Source organism: Anomalospiza imberbis, chromosome 4, assembly GCF_031753505.1.
Source record: "Anomalospiza imberbis isolate Cuckoo-Finch-1a 21T00152 chromosome 4, ASM3175350v1, whole genome shotgun sequence".
Taxonomy (NCBI): domain Eukaryota; kingdom Metazoa; phylum Chordata; class Aves; order Passeriformes; family Viduidae; genus Anomalospiza; species Anomalospiza imberbis.
Genome location: NC_089684.1, coordinates 54,547,008 through 54,567,175, shown reverse-complemented (window position 1 = coordinate 54,567,175; position 20,168 = coordinate 54,547,008). Strand labels below are relative to the sequence as shown.

At 37.8% G+C, this 20,168-nt stretch overlaps 1 protein-coding gene across 8 annotated transcripts in view; it reads right to left on the bottom strand.

Moving 5' to 3' along the window:
- Window positions 1-20,168, bottom strand: part of PPP2R2C (protein phosphatase 2 regulatory subunit Bgamma) — a 193,251-nt gene that overhangs the window by 112,055 nt on the left and 61,028 nt on the right. For 2 of the 8 annotated variants that reach the window (XM_068188636.1, XM_068188641.1), the window contains one exon: window positions 4,095-4,186. The exons of 5 other annotated variants lie outside the window; for them this stretch is intronic. In XM_068188636.1, the coding sequence (XP_068044737.1) occupies window positions 4,095-4,133 (39 nt within the window). In that variant the 5' untranslated portion in view covers window positions 4,134-4,186. Of the gene's footprint in view, window positions 1-4,094; window positions 4,187-4,294; window positions 4,312-20,168 lie in introns of those variants that run through there. One more of the 8 variants, XM_068188639.1, reaches the window with a different exon arrangement.

Genomic DNA, 20,168 nt, shown 5'->3' with positions numbered 1-20,168 from the left:
AACCATTCGGGTTTTTTTTCATTACAGATTAATAAAAATTAAGGGATTGATTAAAATTTAAGTGCCTTTTCAGATGCATCTGTCCTTTAAAACAAATTAAGTTCTCTTTTTCCTGAAGCATGTTCTTAAGTATTTTTTATAAAAGAACATACTTCCTAATTTGCTTCACCTCCCTGTAAGAGCCTAGAGTATTTGATCAAGCAAAAGAAAACATACAAAAATCCACAGCCTTGTGACACAACAGCCATTCAAGTGCAGGAGAAATTCACTATCAACTCCAAATGCACAGTAGATGAGCCTAAGAAAGAAACTGCAAACAGTATTTAAATGCAAACAAACCTTCCTCTTGCCCCAGGAAATCTCACAATTCTAGAGTCTCAGTATTTACTCCGCTAATTTTTCATCTGCTGCATAGTATAGTAGAAAAAATGTATGGAAAATTTAGCTTTCATCAGCCTCAATGCCTTGAGCTGTTAGGTCTCATCAGGCTTCCTGGAAATTGAAGAATGACAAAAACAAAACCATGGGATTTTGTAGTTGATCTTATAGCTTGACTTTGTGAAAACTCAACTCATTTGTGAGTCAGGATTTTATGGAATGCAGAGAATGATGGTTACCTGTGTTGTCATTATGATAACCAGATGGCATTCTCATAAGGCTCCTGAAAGAGGATTTACATTCTGTATCACCTTTTCATTTTTTGTCTGCATGTCTCATCCTGTCTAAGCGGCATTTTTTTTGGTTGAACTCTTTCCAACATCTGAGTTCAAATACTCTGCTACAAGGTTAATGGTGACACTATCAAAAGCAATTTTAGTAGGCCTAAATTTTCTAGGCACACAGAAGAAAATAATTAAATGGGTGAAATTGCTATTGTGGAACTTAGGGGACTATTTGCTTGTTTTATCCTTGCACTGAGTCTGCTATAAATACGTATTACCTGCATCACCGGAACAGCCAAAGATGTAGGGAGGGTTGGCTTTATGTGTGCACAGAAAAATGTATTCCCTGCCCTGAAAGAGCTCACAGCGATGGCTCTGCAATGAGTTCCATGTATGGCAACACTTAAACCTTTACAGATGCCATAGCATTGCTGTAGAATATGAAACAAATTTAAAACCAATAATTTTTCATATCCTTAGTTATGCAGCTGGTCATTGCTAACAGTATCTTGTCACAAACCACTGGACTAAAACTGTGAACCTAAAGACAAATGGACAGTAAAAACAGTCCTTCATGAAACCTAGAGAGACAAGTGTCAAATTCCTTCCTACAGTCCAAATAATTCTAAACAGTAACATGACAGAAGCCTGTGATAACTATGTGGTAAGTCTGTGAAACCAGTTGCACAGCCTGATATTTGAGCAATGAGATTTAATTTCTGATAGCTTTGGTACTTTAGTCTCCCTTTTACTTACACATGCCAGTGGCATAAAGCTTTGATTAGAAGGCATTTCCTCCTGCTGTATCTCAGTAATTTCTAGGTGCCTCAAATAAGCACTTCCTTTTGAGCAATCTAAGATTACAGAGTTCCTTCCAGATCATTACAAACAGACCAATGTACTTCACCCTAACTCCAAACCTGCTATGGAAATGCTTTTCAAGAAGTATCTCCAGAAGACTGGGAATAAGCAAAGTGCTTCCTGGATCTATTATAAACACAGATCTATATTCTCTTCACAGACAGAAAGTCAAAAAAGGAACAACCTTTTAGCAGAGGTGTTTCCCAATTGTGCAAAGACCCCACATTATTCAATGTGAACCTAAAGTGTTTCCTATTCCTTGTTTTGCAGCCTCTGTTTCTGACTCTTGATCCAAAATTCTGACTAGTCCCTTAAACTCTGTTATCTAGTGGTTGGTGAAAAAAAAAGACTTTGTCAGTTAAGCCTGAAGCCTCAAGCCAATTTACTGTACCTTCAGGAAAATATATAAATATATTCTTGAAAGACTGGTTTAACCTTCCTCCACTCCCAGTCCCTGGGCAGAAGCTCTGAGAGGCTGTACAATCACTAGGATATAACTGGAGGTAAAGACAAGTTGCTAAAAGTATTGCTGAAGTTTTTAAGATCAAGATCTGTAACTGTGAACATAATGCAAAGCCTCTTCCCATGCAAGCAGTCGCAGTAGAAACAACAGACTTGTGTAAGTGAGGACTCCAGGATGAAGGAGCTCTGGATGCTCTGGGCCATATGCTGGCTTAACTTGTGCTACTTTAGATCACCACTATTCAAAGTAAATTTGCAGGAAAAAATCAGACTCTGTATTAATTAGTATTCACAGAAAGCAGATGCAGAGACAGACGAATATGTGGTCTGAATAAATACTGTGTGAAAAAAACAGTCTCTATGACCATTCTTGTGCTTGTCCTGAAAATGTATTTTTGTACTTGAATTTAAAAAAATGTCTGTTACAAAAAAAGGTTCAATTGTGACAAGGTATATAATTATCTTCAAAAGTTTGCATGGCAGAGAGGGAGGTTTGAGCTGAAATTCTGGGCTTCAGGTGTGTGGGAGGCCAACTCTGGACCTCTCTACAGCTTTGTCAACATCAGTAAGAGATTAGCAATCTGCACTGCATTCAAAAGAGCTGAAAAAAATCAAGTCCACATGACTTATTGGCACCATACAAACACTGAATAATGTGACTTATTAGAGAACGTCCTGATGCCATGTATTCTCATGACAAGGATCCTCAAACTGTTTTCTACTTTATGGATCAGTCTCAAATGACTTCTCAACAGGACTTTGTCATTAATTTTAATTAGGAACAGAAGTCCATAGCCCTGCTACCTGATAAAATTAAAAAAATATGAAAGCCAGGAACTGTTTTAGCTGTACAGCTAAAACATTCAACATTCATTCCAACTGTATATGGAATGAATACTATTCTGATTCATATCCTTTTAAGATAAAAAATTAAGAAATACCTTCAGGAAGTCTACTTTGACTAGGAAAATTAACTCTTCTTACTCTATGATCTCATACGGACAGGAACAATGCTAAATTTATACAATTATTGAATTGTACTATGGTCTCTTGTTATCACTCCTGTTTACAAACAGCCATAGAAGCAGAGTTAAACAGACTTAAGTGCCTCAACTACAAATGACAATCAAGGCATTGCAAATCCTTCACACAGCATTTGAAACTAGAAAAGTAATTCACCATTACCTAACAGTCTTGCTAAGCCTTTGTTTCCCATTTTCTCAGACTTATTTCAGTGTTGTAAATTTGGCTGAAAACAGAATACTTCTCACTGTATTTGAAGTATGTAGCGCTTAAGTAACTCCAGGAATGTATAGGAGAATTAATTTGCCAAACTGGTAAGCACTCATTATTGTTGTTCTGAAAACTTGCATCAGCCATTTATTCCTCTCACAAAATTTATCACGTATTTCTGGTTTGGATGACTACTATCTATTGTAACTGCAATACATACTCTTTATTTTCATATAGTGTAGAATGCTGCATGTCTAGCTTTAGATAGGCAGATTACATTAATTATAAAATAATCTAAAGAAGAACATTAGTTTACCAGCTTAATTGATGTTAATATCTAAACTACATAGTAATTATGTAAAGAGAAATGGTTAAGATATGGCTTTGCAACAGAAACCTAATTGTTCATTTAGATACTAGAAACCAACATACTCTTTCTTATCAATTTCTGGCACATTTCAAAGCATGCCTCTTGGTCTAGTGCCCTACAGCTCCTCTTGCACACATGGCTGCCACCAGTAACTGCTTTTCTGTGCCACATTTACAACCAGGCTGCATTCACTTGCTCACATGCCACATCGGAGACGTGTACATAAAGCATTGACAAAGCCTTTAACAACAAAACAGTGCAAAAAGAAAAAAATGTACAGGTGCCATCTCACCACGAAGAAATATCAAATTGTGACAACAGTCAAGCAGAATAATGCAACCTCAACGAATCCAGCCCATGCTGCTTTGTGATACATAAACTGGTATCTGTTAAAGACTGGTGGCTCACTCGAGACAAGGGGCCAGCCTCCATCCAACAGCCCATCCTGCAGGAACCACTGCCCTGCAGCAGTCTCTGCACAGACAGAGACTCTTCCACCCACTCACCTCCAGAAGTGACTTCTTCAGAACTGGGCTGAGGAACATTGGCAGAACAGTGTGGGGAAGCTTGCATTGCTGCTGCCCTTGCTATACCTGTCCTGTGGAGAAATAGAGGACTTAATTTCCAGGGCTGTCAGACGGCACCTTCCGCATTACAAGTGACGGAAAAAGAAATTAATTTGAAAATGCCTGATTTGAGCAAGTACATTTTGGGGTGTGGTGAAGAACTCCCAGGTCCTACAGAAGTATTAGGATTACTTTCACATCTTCCATGGAGCTCCGTTTGCAGCAAGCTGGATTCTTTGGTTCATGAGCTGATGATGCTTTTGCCAGTTACCTATGTAGCAAGCTGAGATATTGTCATTGAGAGCCAACATAATGAGACAGCCTAAATAAAATAACTAGGGAAATCATATTTAAAATAATCTCTCAACTCTGACATGAATGAATAACCATTGAGTAGCTCTCCCTTCTACCTCCTTTTCAAAATGGCAGTTTTCTGCTCTTTATAAATTTCCTTTCCTGAAACCATTACTATGTGAATTTCCTAATAGAGGAACAGTTACTTTGCTTCTCCTGTCCAACCCATTCCATAGAGACACTTTATTTTACTTTCACATTAATCTACACAGGCTTACCACAGGAATCAATCCTAACAAAGACCTTTTTCTTTTTTAAAGGAGAAAAGGAAACTTTCCACAGTTTTCATGCTTTCCAGATGGGACCTGGGACAACAGTTTCCAGCCACCAGTTTTTAGTATGACACATTCAAATGATTTGTATATCCCAAAGTGCAGTCCATTCGAGAGAGAGAAAAATAATTCTATCTGAAACACATGAATAAATCATTCTTTTGAGCATGGTGATGAATGCAATGCTTTTCAATTTCCAAACCAATTCTCTAAAGCCCCACTAAAACAAGTGTGCTTGTTCCAAAAGTGATCTCTGTATCTTTCAGAGTGCCGTGATTTTTTTTTTTTTTGAGGAAGTGTCAAGTTTAGACACAGAGGATTGGAAGCTAATGACCAGGCACTTGTTTCTGGTACGAGTGTGCACTGAATACTGATGTTCACAGGCAGGAACAATTTCCAATAATTCATTGGAAAAATATCAGCCTTCATTGCATTTGCTTAACTTTGGTCAACAGGAATGTTAATCTTGCAAGTGAACTGAAAGACAAGACAAAGCCTATACATGTGAGGTTTATACATAATTCAGAACTGCTGAAAAGCATGGAAAGCAAGACAAGAAAACCATGATTATAATATGGCAGGAAAACTCTACTAAGGGGAAAAAAAAACCAACCCCCAACATCCCCCCCACCACCATCATGTATTGCATCTATTACTTCAACTGAAGAGTAAATGTAGGGGTAAATAGAATTGTTCACTTCTTATTTAGGCAAAACAGACTCATGCATCAATCACTTCCTTTAAAGAATGCCAGACAGCCTGTTTTCTTCTTTTTTTTTTATTTGCAACTGCATACTATTTTTCTCCAAAGTTCCCAGTTTCCAAAATACCAACCCATTCAAAGCAATGAAACAGTTTGTGTCTCTCAGTATCTGCTAATTGGAGTATAATTATAGTTGTCTATGAGCTATGACTATAAACAGGCTTTGCCAAAATATTTGAAAGAAACCTCCAAGAGAAATAATAACAACTGGTCACATATATCATACCATATTTAATAAATCCAGTATATTTAAATACAAAATAAGATACAGCAGATTGGATCAAATAAATATTACTGATTAATTCTACTCTGGGCACTACATACCAATGTCCTGTTCACCTTCTAAGAGAGTGATTATTTTCAGCATTAACAGGAATTTTAGTAAATCTGCTCCTCGTTGTGTGACAAAAACAACGACTATCAGAAAGAAGCAAAATGAAAAGAATCTGACAACTTTAGGTTTTATGTGTTGCCTAAAGCCCTCTCAGAGTCCCCAAAAGGTGGGGCACATGAATAATCCACATATTACAGTAACAATACATTGATAGTATTATTCAGATCTCCAGAGAAAAGATTTCAAATACTTTGAAATATCTTCTAATAATCATAGAAAGGACTAGAACTTCTAATACCTTTATTCTCCCTGAAATGTAAACTGGTAAATGCAAACTGGCAAATGCCAAAACTGTGGGGAGGGGAACCTCTACAATTGAAAGCAGGAGCTGAATTGGTCACAGTGTGGATTTTTGCTTCTTTACTTTAGTAATCTACGAAGATATCCATGCCATGGTTTTCACACTTTGAGGGTACCATACATTAATTTCCAAAACAAGACTTGAGTGTTCAAAACCAAACACCTTATGCATTAATTGCTTCAAAGAGCCTTTCCTTTGCTTACATCATCCTGATTTTCTCCCCACAAATTACTGTTCTCCAGCCTCCTACAGTCTACATTGACCTAGGTACACCAAGCACTTCAAGAGGCACTTTAACCATATGGGATATTTCTAATAAGTAGGATCACTTTCACTGTCTGAGAGAGTAATTAATGGAATAGAAAAAAGAGAACAACTTTATCTCAAGGAAGATACATTCCAGAGATTAGTCCAATTCGAACAGAAAGCTCTTCCATGACAGAAAGCTATTTTTAGGATGAATATGCATCCTGCCACCAAATCCAAGCTAGAATACCTCTTCTCTCTCCTTTTTTTAAACCTTACGTAGAATCTATCATGCATATAAGAACTAATATAACTCTCAGACTGACTTATCACCTCTGCCAAAATTTTCCTGTGAGTCCTATAGAAATCACTGATTTTTCTACAGTTCATCTTCCCTTTGAAAAATGAAGAAAACCCACCTTTCAATCTCCATGACTTGGAAAAAGAAATGGTGAGCAGTACATTTTGTGGGCTTTTGCATGAATGAATCCATGCCTCTATGGCTGCAGCAGTGGATTCCCAAGTGACAACATTCAGGTGGTGCTTGAACATAACCTTTCCCATTCCCTGCAGGTGTGAGAGGACTGTAGTCCCACCTGGGTCTCTCCTACCAACCTACAGCTGGTGAAATAAAATAAAATCTACAGCTGAATCATGTCAGTCATCAATGTTACAGAGCCCATGCTTAAATCCCAGTATCCAGAAATGATACTTGAACTTTATAGTCTCCACAGAGAAAGGAAAATGGCAGTTTCAACATGATATGGTTTTGCTAAGAACCTATAATTTTTTTTTTAATGCAAGCTAAAAAGAATATTGATTTCTTTCAAGTCCATGGCACACTAAATTCCACCATTGCTATGTGAGTTATCAGATTAAAATGCCATCTTTCTCACTAAAAAAATCAACAAGTCTTTCTTGAAGCAAAAATTCCTAAGGCTATTTGGTATATTTCAAACGATTTTGGCAGTTGGTGGTAGCCAAGAACATACACTGATTAATGAAATAACATACAGAAAATTCATTTTGGTGCCAGCCAAGCTTAGGGTATATTCACTGTGCACTGTGGACTGCAAGACATCTAAAACACCCACAGTGATAACTAACATTACAAACTCAGTGCTTCACTTCCAAGTTGCAAACTAAGGGGAGGCACAAAATGTCCAAAAAAAAAATCTATATAGACTTCAGGAGGTTCAGCAAGAAGTGCAAAAATTTGCACTTGGAGCAGAAGAGCTCCAGACATCTGGCTGAAAAGCAACTGTCTGGAAAGGACCTGTGGCCATCCTGCATGCTAGGACAAATATGAGCCAACAGTGGCTTGACATCAGCAAATCACAGTGGCCCAACACTATGAAGAAGGTGGCCAGAAGAATGGGAAATCATGCTCCACTCACCCCTGATGGGGCCACATGTTGAGCAATGAGCAAGAGTTCAACACTCTTCCACAAGTGACTGAACCAGTTTATGATGATGTTAACCATTTTTTAACACTGATTAATTGAAGCGAGTAGTTCTGCACGCAGCACACAATTTTTCTTCCAAAAAATTCAACTGTGCAAATTCTTCAGCCATAGTCTGTTCCTTTATAGTGGGCTAATCTTTCAGGTTTGTCTTCAACCAAGGAACTCTGGGATGCTCTTAACAGGAATCACCGGCTACAAAAAGTCTCCTCATCAGCCTAAGTGTTTACCTAAATGTTCTGCACATAGCTCAAAAACCCCTCTCTCTCATAATGACACTGTGAACTTTCTGGAATCTGTAAAAGCATAATTTAGGAGGATAATATGAACCTCACAAATTAGCACAAACCCAAATGGGCAAATGAAGGGAAAAAATTACTGTTTTCTCAAGACACACATTTTTAAGGTTCTGGTAGACACAATCCTCAAAAGTATATGTAGCAAAGAAAAATTATTTAAGGGCTAAAACTATGTTACTGACATTCATGAAATATCCTGTAATTTTTTTTCAGAGCAATTTAATTACACCTTTCATACTATTCATGCATTTAAAGATCTTCTGGTTAGCATTAATTTGAATTCTATTGCCACATAAATTAATACAACTTAGACACATTTATCAGCCCTTTAAATAACAAAGTGATCTGTCCAGGCAGCATATTCTTGAAAAGGAGAAAAAGACATACAATTAAAACCTGAACTGTAACTACTTTACATTTCAGAAAGTTAGAAAATAGCCTGGAGCAAATTACCTCCAAGAGAAAATCTGGAGAGCAGTTTTGCTTCAAGCAAAGACTTAACAGTATTTAAAAGAAAACAATATGCAGCATGAGTAAATCATTTAGCAGACAAAAGGGTCAAAGAAAAATAAATGGGTTATACTCAAGTTAGTATAAATTGGAATGCACTAAGCTCCTAAGGAAACTTACAAAGACAGTATTAAGGTCACAGTGTTCAACTGGATAATTTTAACCCTGATTTTAACCTTAAATTTAATAAATCATATTATGCATGAGAATATCCAAGTAGATTTCCTAACTCACTATGCAAATAAACAAAATTATAACTCTAAATAGCTATAGTAGCTACAGAAAATCTGTTCTTTTGGTTAAAGGACAGCATATGGTTTACTAAGGAACTGAATTGCAGTAAACCCTAAGAAAAGTAACAAATCCACATAATTTTTGCTCCCATAAATTTTTGTGCTAAACTGCAAAATGTACTTACATTTCCTGACAGTAGTAGGAAAATGTAAGCTTTGTAGATTCTAACAATTCTGAATATGGTGGATGGAATTCAGCCACATTTTCATCTTTACCTACTGCTGTCCTAAAAACAAAGCCAGCAATGGTGTTGAATCTCTGAAGATTTAGCACACTAGAAATTTCCAGAAAGGTTTTTGGTGAGCATTGAGATAAACTCTTAAAAAAAAAAAAAAACAAAAAAAAAAAAAAAAAAACAAAAAAAAACAACAAAAAAACCTCCCCCAGTACCAGGGGTTATAAACTGCATCCCCACACTATACAATGTAGTACTGAAGACAAAAGTAACTCAGGTTACTGTACAAAGTAGTTAGCACAAGCAGATGCAGAGATTAAGACAGATAAACAGATGTATAGATGCAGAATAGATGTAGAGGTGAGACACTGGAATAGGTTGCCCAGAGAAACTGTTTCTCTTCCTTGAAAGTGTTCAAAGCTAGGTTGGATGGGGCTTTGAGCAACCTGCTCTAGTGTAAGGTGTCTTTAAGGTCTCTTCCAACCCAAGCCATTCTATGATTCTATAAGATTAAAATCATGACTCAAAACACAAACAAAATATGAGGTTTGCATATACATACATATATTTTTCTGGACTTATGATATGCACACAGAATACAGCCATGCAAAGCCATGCACCTGGATGCAATCCTGCTCTAGCCAGTGGCAGCTTCTCAATAGACTTCATTAGATACCAAATCACAATTACACAAAGGCTGTTAACAACCTGTCAGAATATTAAAGATGACATTGCTGCTGTTTAATAGAAACATGTACAGTAACCTTAGTGCCCCAACAAACCTAGGTAGTGCATTTCAATTTTTTTAAATTTACCAGAGTAAAAAAAAATAAAATAAAAATTTCTGTTATTTAGTCACTACCATTTCCATAGCAGGATGGCATGGAGGACTGAAATGTTAGTGGCTCAATCAACCATTTGCAATAGCAGCGGGTGCTTTGCCAAGGTTGGGTTTGCAAGGTCACAGCCCGGGTGCAGAGAGGGTGAGCACCCACCAGCAGAGGCCACAAGGTGAGGTTTGAGCCATGTGAGTGAGAAGGCAGGTAAGAAGCAGAGGTCAGATAATGTTTTTTATTACCCTTAGATAACAAGCTCAGCTGTACAACTTTTCCCTGGGAAGGACCAGGGCATTCACACACAGGCCTGAAGGTTTTCATCCCTTCTGATGGGACACAACTGGCTCAACCACTCTGTCATGAGAGGCAGCTGTCATGTCTTTGAAGGTGTCATAAACCATCAAAGACCCCCAGAGTGGCTCCTGACTAATTTTTGGGGCCTTCCACCAGAGGACTGCATGTGATCCACAGTGTTACATCAGACAGTGTAAAACTGACCCCTCAGTAAGGGAGGAGGTGTCTGACATAAACCTTAACATTTATTAACCCATTGAACTTTGTGTTTTGGAGGCTTCCCCCACTCCCAACTGATCAAGATGGAGATCATCACTTCAACCAACAGACACCAAATAACAACAATTAAGTCTCTTTGCTAGATAAGCGCTGATATCTTTCCTCTCCACTATCTACTCATCCTTCTCATTCCTTCTTTGCCTTATGTATTTTCTGAAGTGGTATCTTTACACTTTTATATTGTTATATTACTACAGATGGATAATAACCAAAAGGGCTACATAACTCCTTTCCATGGCAAGCACATTATTCTAAATAAGCCCTACATAAATATATAAATTATATATATAAAAAGCCAGTCATTCTGTGTCATTTCATTCTAATCTGCTGCAAGAGATTTATTAACAAGAACCTCAGCCACCCTTGCCTTCAGGGGTGAGTAATAACAAACAACAAAGAGAAAACCCCATTAGCTTTTCCCTTATCGTAACATGATAAAATCCTGACCCTGTCCTTCAACCAAGTCTGTTGATATTATATTTAACTGGGATCTTACTTTAAGAATGCTGCCAGACTCCCAAAAACTCCTTTTCAGCAAAATGGTGCAGAAGAAGGGACTCTTCAAATTTTAAAAAGACCTTCCCCCTGCACCTGTGGGTCATCTACAGCCCAATTAATCAGGTCCAGGATGATTTTGAGTCACATATGTGTCCTTTAATGACAGTAGAAGAATAGTTCTAAGTGACACTTCCAGGTCTTGCCCTCACAAGACTCAAAGGATATACATAGAGAGAGCAGAAAGAACTTGGCAAAGAGTACCAAATGAGTTGTGGTTTTGGCTTGATTTCCCTTTTTTTTTTTAATAAGATTCCTGGAACTCAAACAGTAGCAAGTACGGCAGATAAAAGCCAAGTATCACAACAATCAAGTCAAGCAGCAAATGGAAACTGAATAATTGTAGTCAAGGAAGGAATGCTGTGTCCTTATTTCTCTCCCGAGCAGTGCTTGGATCTACATATTCTTGATATCTCTGAAGTCTGAGCAGGGAGTATCACTTCCAGAGAGAGAAATTCTGAAAATTTAAAACTTTAGGGTCCTGCTCGAACAGAGATGCAACAGTTGCCTTCCGGCAGGAATTAAAGCTGGCATGGAAATTTCACAAAAGGAATTAAAAGATGTCCGGGAAAGTGGCCAAAAGGAAATCAAAGGATTTTTAGCAGTATGAAGACACATACCAGAAGCACATGAAAAGGAACTTCAAGAAAGACCATTAGGTTTAAGAGTTACGGTTACCCATCTGTTGCCTGGGTAGAAGGCTGTGTGAACTAGGGGAAAATGTTAATTATTCCTGTGAGATATTTAATCCAAAACTATTCATGCTCTCTTACATAAGTTCCAGTCTTGACCACATGTCAGCTGTCTTGGGGAACAAATGTACTTTAGATTTAGCCCAAATTTTGACCTATAGGAACTGATCAACTTCTTTCAGTTCTTCGAGTGTGGTCTGTTACTGGATCTGAGAATCAGACTGGGGAAAAAAAGACTACCTGATAGCCAGTCTGACAGCTATCTGTGAATTAGAAGATCTTAAATACAAATAAACTATAGTTCCTGCCTTATATCACATTTATTGTTGTAAATATCTAATATAGGCATGAGTAATCAGTTATTTTACAGAAACACAACATAAAAAGTGGACAGTTTTGAAAGCAGCTAGTTTTGAAAACAGAAATGGAAATCCATGGAAATTATCTGAGTAGCCCCACAGCTGAAGAGATGAGCTCTGGGGGTTTTTATCTGTAGAAATGTTAAAGGGATCCGTTGGACTACTGCTTTTAAGAACTATTATGATGAACAGGTGTTTCCCCATCTCTACTTTAGCCCGATGTGCTGCTATTGTACTCTTTCAATAAACTCTGCCCATGCTTTCATCAATAAAAGCAGGTTTTGAAAAAAGGAAGATCTTTCTATGCTCCATCAGAAGGTTTCTCAGCAGGGCACAAAACAAGGAACAGAAAAAAACCAATGACTCTACATAAACTCACAAGAACCATCACTTAAAAATTAAAACACAAGACTTTAATAAGTTCCTTGTCTAGGATAGGTAAACTAGTGAAGTTACTGTTTTTATATGAAAAAATTGTCCTCAAGTTTGCTTGAACTGTGCAGCAGCTCTCCCAGTGTCAGGTTCCACTTCTAATGGCATGCCCTAGTTAAAATGTTTAAGTATCTCTCGCTGTCACGTGTAGTCAAGTCTCATCTAGCTACTTGTATTTTTTTTAAACTTGCAGGTATTAGCACTATTTCCCTAATATATCTTGCCTTGCAAAGATATATTCCTGCAGGATTTCACTTATACAATAAAATTGCAGATTATGGAGTCAATTTCTGGACTGCTGTGCAAAACCACTAAAGGCAAAGTATAGGAGACTCTGGTAAGCTCTTTTAATCCTTTCCTCAATTTCAATTATTTGGATTCTATTATTGTGTTAGATTACATCTGTACACATATGCACAAATTGCTCAATTAAGATTTTTGGATCAAAGGTGACTTAGCAAAAGGGACATTAAAGGCTTTGAAATATTTACAACATTTCAGAAAAGAAGACTGCCAAACTGAGTAGTTTTCAAGAAAACTCTGTAAATTCAACTGCTAAAAATAAAATCGAGTTCAGTTATTAAAATGTAAAATATAAGAATAGCTTCCTGTGCTAACCTCAACATAACTACATTCATCAAGTCTCATCTGTAATAACCAGGCTGGTGTTTGCTCTGTGGAATCCAAACTGCTAATTCTTCCCATTTACAGCAACTCCCTGGCTTTCAGGAACAAAAATAATTTTCTGTCTAAATATACTTACACTTAACAATCAAAAATTAATCCCTCTGCAAACAACTCTCCACACTGGCAATCACCTTTGTTAGTAATTATTTATAGTGCAGAAGCATCAGTGCTTTCACATTTAACATTACTACATTACTTCCATTTCCCAGGTACATCCAGGATAGCTGTCAGACTTTTTTCCAATATACTTATAGTTCTTTCCTTCTACTGTGCATAAATATTGCAAAAGCCTTATAACAAGGTGGTTTTGAAGGAGCACAGCAGTAAGCTTCACTACTCTGGAAGTCTTCACCACGCTGACCAAACTGGTGCACACTGAGCAGGTCACAGGGAACAGCAATGGGACTCTGGTGGCAGATGGCAAATTTGCACCAGCACAAGACAGCACTGTCCATGGTCCCCATGCTCTCAGGAGCAGGCAGCGGTGCTGCTTCCCTCCCTGCCAGCAAGGGACACATGTAAACCAGGCCAAGTTTGCTGGCATTTCCTGAAGAAGCCTAAATTGACCAGAGCCTCTTCCCCTCTGCTCTGATACTTCCCATGTGATGGGAGTGGCTCCAACAGCAGCAGGGGAAGGAAAGATGGGCATTCCAGGCTACAAACTCCTCTGGAGAATGGGCAATTTGCTGACAAAAATGGCATCAATGTCAATTTCAAACCAAATCTGCAATTTAAAATGCCTTGAAATTAATTTGAAGATATGAAAAAGCAAAAGATATTTTCAATAAAACAATTTTATACAAAAAGCTGGAGAAAATCAACACAACAAAGCTGCTTGTTTGTACTCTGTACAAATCACATTCAGCAGTAATTTCTGCAGCACAGTTCAAAGTTAAGGCAACTAAAACCCTTTACTGGGATGTAACGTGAATTCTCACAGCTAGTAAATTTTGAAGTTTTAATACAATTGGCTGATTTGCAACATCATAACAGCTAACAGATTCAACTCATTTGTTTTAAAACTAGCACCTACATTTGCATAGGAACACAGAAGGCCTGTGCTCTATTTCCCTCATTTTTCTGAAATACGTGTGGAAGCACAGAAATGTCTGCTTTATCAAGTATGGCCACATTCCATAACCATGGAAAACAAAATCTGTGTTCAAGGAAACAATTTTTCAGTAAGCTGCAGCTCATCACAGATGAAAATCAGAAATTCAGGGACACTGCTCTCACAGCATGGTGGAAGGAAAGTTTTGCCCCAGTCAGAGACAAGTGTCACTCCCCTGACCAGCTCTGTCACACATAGACCAAAACAGTCTGTCAAGCATATCAGACTTGAAGGACAGTGCCCTATATACCAGCTCCTACTGCCTCTCAGTGCTGAAACTTCTCCATAGCCATTCCAGGACTTCTAGATTCACACTTCAAGCATAGCAGCTGGGAGGAATACAGGCACACCAGAAACATGCAGGAGCAGTCATCCACAAAACTTCTGTGAGTGTAGCATACACTTGTGTTACAAGTGCACACAACATGCACAAAATTACATTCATATTGTACCTGAGCAATGAGAATAACCACCATCCATATGACTTTACTTCTCTTACTACCCTTAGTAAGGCTTTCCAGGAAATTCTGTAAGATGTAATAATTCACATCTACCTATTTCAAAGAGACTGCATTTGTGAATTCCACTTTGATCGTCACTGTTGATTAAAGAGAATATACTTGACCTAAATCTTCCATTCAAAAGAAGACTATAGAATACACATCTGACTTCATCTTGTACTGGTTATTCCTATATCACAGATCTGCATGCAGCAATAAAAGATATCAAATCAAGCAGGGTGTTAAATTAACACGTAGCATGATGAAGAGTCTCTTGTGCTATCTTGGCAGTCAATTCAGGCCTACACTCACGAGTCCACTGTTCCCATTTTTTGCATTTTTCAATTTTTTTATTATTATTATTGAATTTATTAGTTGAAATTTTCTTTTTATCACAGCACAATGTAGAAATAAAGACATTCTATCAGAAATTATTTATTAAATAATAGCAGACAGATTCTGATTTACAGCTATACACTTATTAATGACTTCATGCCAAGTTCTATCATAAATTGAATCCTCTCAAACAGTACAACATGATTGGATGAAAGTCTAGAAATAAATTATTGCTAATTGGTGACCACCTCATTGCTTCAAAACTATTTTTCATTTCTATTTGAAATGCTCATTTAACATCTTAGAATAAGGAGAAATAATATGGAGTCATTAAAATCTGAGATAATGAAATAAACAATCATTTACTTTTAATTCAACTCGGATGATCTTTATTTCGCTAGAAACTGGCCCAGAAACTGGTAGAGCAGGTTATGGTTATCTTTAATGCAAACAGTACTACCACAGGCAGCATTAGCCTCAAAATTTATGCAAATGATGTTATTTTGTCTCTATTTGCAACACCTGAGTCACAGGAACAAAAAAGCACTGCAGACAGGAAGAAGTATGGAAACAGTAACTAAATTCTAATCAGACTTGCATTGAACTAGAGAATAATAAACCAACTCTGTGTCTTTTACTTTCTTCTGTACTCTAAGTAAAATACATAAATGTCATTATAATACAGATGTCTGCAACCTTCTATTCTCTTTTATGTAACAGATGGAGCAGTGAATAGGAAAGAAACAAACACTGCTATATTTAACAATACAGATCCCGAACCCTGTCATATTAATAATTCACAAAAGTCACTGAACTGCATGGCATATAATGCTGAGGTTTTATTAGGAATCAAATCTTTTAATGTACATTTTTATTATTTGTCTTTCACTGGCAAAATACAGTCTGCTTTTATTTGCATTGAAGCAATAATAAAAACAGGAACAAAAGCTTTTCAGCAAGGTAACACTCCTGGAATAGGAACTCTCTTCCATATATAAGGCTGCTTTGCTCAGTGGGGCTGCTGTTCTTGGTAAAGAATTGGAGAACTTTCACCAGGAACAAGTAAAATAAACCACACTCATGACTAAGGGCAAACTCAGCATTAACCTGAGAACTATGGAAATAGTTGATCAGCAAAGTGCCTCAACATGGCTAGAAGTTAATTTAAAACCCTTTTTTGTTTAAAAAATCCCAAAAGTGCCCATAATAACTTTATCTAATTTTCTGAGATTATTACCTTCCCCTGGCCACAGGGAAATTAGCCTGAAATGACACTGAGATTATAATTTGAGCAAATACTTTTTATTCTCTTAGCAGAGAGTCCTTGAGACAAAGCCTTGCAATGGTGATTAAATAAACTGGGGATGGAAAGTTTCAAGGATACAACTAGTAATGATGTAGTAACACAAAGTAAACCGTGAGGATGGGTTACCTTTTTTATGGCTGCAATAAAAGATAGTCAGTTCTTCTTCATTATAAAATATTTAGTGCTATTGTAAACTGATGCAAGAGCAACATCTACCATTCTCTAAATTCACCATTTAAATATATGATGTATTGCTGAAATGCCTGAGGTTTACATGGAAAACATAGAAAATATACTGCCAAGTACAGTTTTCATAATGATACATACACTAAATAAACTTCTTCCATGGTGAATAATGACACTGACTCTACCTGCACAATGTTGTTTAGTTTTACATCATTCAATACTTTTAAACTGTCAGTTTCAATTAGAAAAAATCTGGCAGACATAGCGAGCTTGCGTGGATCATATTTCTATGCCTACGTTTTATCTTGCACACACATTGCACAGTTCATGTCCTGAACTTCTGGTTTTAAGGCTTATATGTAGCTCAGTCCATTACATATAACAGCTATACAGTTAAATATGCTATCAACATTTCTATTTATAATGTTTCTAGTCTGCTGGCACCTGAAAAAGCTCCAGATTGCCGCAAGTATGTTCTTTTTCAGCTCCTTGTTGTCACTGTCATGGAAGGAGCTTGGCTTTAGCTAATATTCTACATGGTCCCTTTCTTTTGTTAATACATCTTATTCACTTCTCCAGGACCTCCAGCACTGTACAGCAACCAAATACATTTATTATTTAGACAGTGAGTGCAAGATCATCTGCTGATTACATATGCATGCAAAGAGAGCCAAGGTTGCCATCAGTCCCTAAGGGCAACCAACCAAAACCACTGATCCAGCATCAGAGATTTATTCCTTTGCAAAGAGGAAGATTGCAGCCCAGCCTAATCACACTTGGTAAAGCTTTAATGGGTACATGTGACACTGGTGAATAACTGCCATGTAGAGAACATGACATTAAATGAAGATCCAAACCAAGTTAACTGCATGCCTTTGAAACATCTCCTGCAGCTCAGAGTGGCTTTAAGTGCCCTCTTAGGATGATCTAACAACCAGTGCTTAGAACTAACCTCCTTCCTGAAGAGGCAGATATTCTGCTGAGGAGACAGTAACAAGTTAACACTAACACAACCCTGCTCTTTGGGAATGCTGGGAACAGCCAACTGAGAAACTCCAAAGTCCCAGCCTAGGATCAACATCCTAACCCCAATCCTGATTTATGATTTCTTCATCAAGTACATTTGGCAAGCAAAATAGAGACAACAATATTATGAGCCTAATAAATGTAGCATGAATGGAGTACTTTGAATGTGTAGCTGATACTGCATCATGGCAAGTGCTGCTGACAGCATAATTCACTCTGGCTAAATCTATCCTGCCTTTGCTGGGCTTGTTGGAGGGAATTGCTGGCCCATGTCAGCCCTGCAGACATTGCCTTAAATATCTGTGCTGTGCAGATCCAAGCTTCAAGCAGTTCCAATGTTTGGTTTTCCTGGATGCTGAACCCCACATCCATCTGCAGGTTTGGGTGAGTGAGCAAAGGAATGCAGTGCAAGCCAGTGTAACAGCAATGCTCCAGCTCTGCCTCCATGGCTGCACCCAACTAAGCTGCATGAATAAAGATTACAAAGTCAGCAACATCACTTGGATGGAATAAACCTTATTAATCCAAATCTTCAAGGCTACTCACAACATTCATCTGAATATCACTGTGAATAGAAGAACCAAATCCGTTCACAGAAACACATAACTATATCCTGTTAAACAAGAGACAAAGTCATGTTTTAACAAGGTTTACTCCTGTTCACCCTCGACTCAAGGAAAAAATAACACAAGCAACTACACTAAGAATGAGCAATAATTTCCAGGGTAATTCTAAAACTGATCCTAAATTAGTTCTGTAAAAAGATTAAAATCATCAATATTCACAACATAAATCCTGAATTGCTGGAGCTTGAGAGGAAGAGTTACCTCTTGTACTTTTCTTAATAAGAAGAAATCAGTGAACTAGACTGACCAGTGGTGAGCCTGAGCCAGCAGAGAGTTTCTTGTTTGCTACATTCATCTAACTAATACCTCCGGTATTAACATTTAATTCAAGTTATATTTGAGATGATGAAAGAAAAGCTCATAAACAAATTTCTTTTTGACAGATGAAAAATTATAATTTCCTCTAATTTTGATTACTGAAAAAGAGAGATACTAATTTCTTTTGTTAAGGCAAAAAAAAGCCCCAAAATCTGTAAAAAATCTGTAAAAAGGGTTCCCTTATCCTCTATAATAATCCTTAAGAACAAAAAGGGTTCCTTTATCCTCTATAATAAATATTTCACATGGTTATGATGCAATATGCTTTACACTGCACTGCTAATTCTCATAATTCTTCAAATATCGTATCTGAGGACATGAATGCACCATTAACATGATTAACTTTTTCACAGAAGTTAAGCCATATGGAACCAAATGGCACAATTTCACCATATAAATGGCTAGATAGTGCAGGCCACCTTCTGCCCCACTGCACCAGCGTACCTCCACTGGCTCCACTTGCATTTGCAGGCCTAGACCAAGGGAGGAACCTGTGTGTCTCCAGAAATTGGAAGTATAAACATATTTTTATTCCTTCCCAAAACAGAGATATTCCATAAAAATGCATCAATTCATAAGCTAGACTTGTCTGCATGCAACCTGCAATACGCCTTCACCCACCAGAGAAGAATTTCTCCAAATAAATTAGGGATCATGGAGGTGAAACTCATCCTTTAACACAGTTTGGCAAGAATAGCGAATTTTGTTCATTAATTATGTTAATTGTTAAATCAGTAAAATACAGAGTAACGGACTTAACCTGGCAGCTGAGTAAGAGAGTGGCACCATTGATTCCTGCAACTTTTTGCCCCTACCAGGAAGACAGCAACCACACCAGGCAACTCACTGCTCAGAATCAGATCCTGTGTGGCTGATCCCAAGGCCCTGAGACAGCAAAGTGTATCAGCAGTCCTGTCAGTTCCACCATTAATCTTAAGCACAGGTAACATCAAGGGAACTCCAGGACTGAAGGACATCCTCTGCCTGCTAAAGCAGAAGCCTCTTTCATCCCCCTTCCCCCAACTCAGAATTTTCTTGCCCTCTCCCCAACAGACTCTGTCTGTACAGTAATGAAGGATCACGTTTCTCCCATCCGACCCATCTTCTCTTCCCGTGCCTCTCCTCTCTCCTGCAGTTGCTGTGCAAATAACACATTTTACTGACCCAACACCTCCTGGGCAACTGGTTCCCACAGCTGTGGTGCAAAAGGCAATTAAGATAAAACACAGCCCAGCAATGAATCACAAGCCTGAACAGATCTCAGAGGTCATCTAGTCCATTCCTCGGCCCCACGGGAGGCTCAGCTATCCCCATGTCATTTCTTGCAGACATCTATGTCACCTGCTTTTAAAAACTTCAGCGATAAAAATTACACAAGCTCCCTAGGCAATATATCTCAG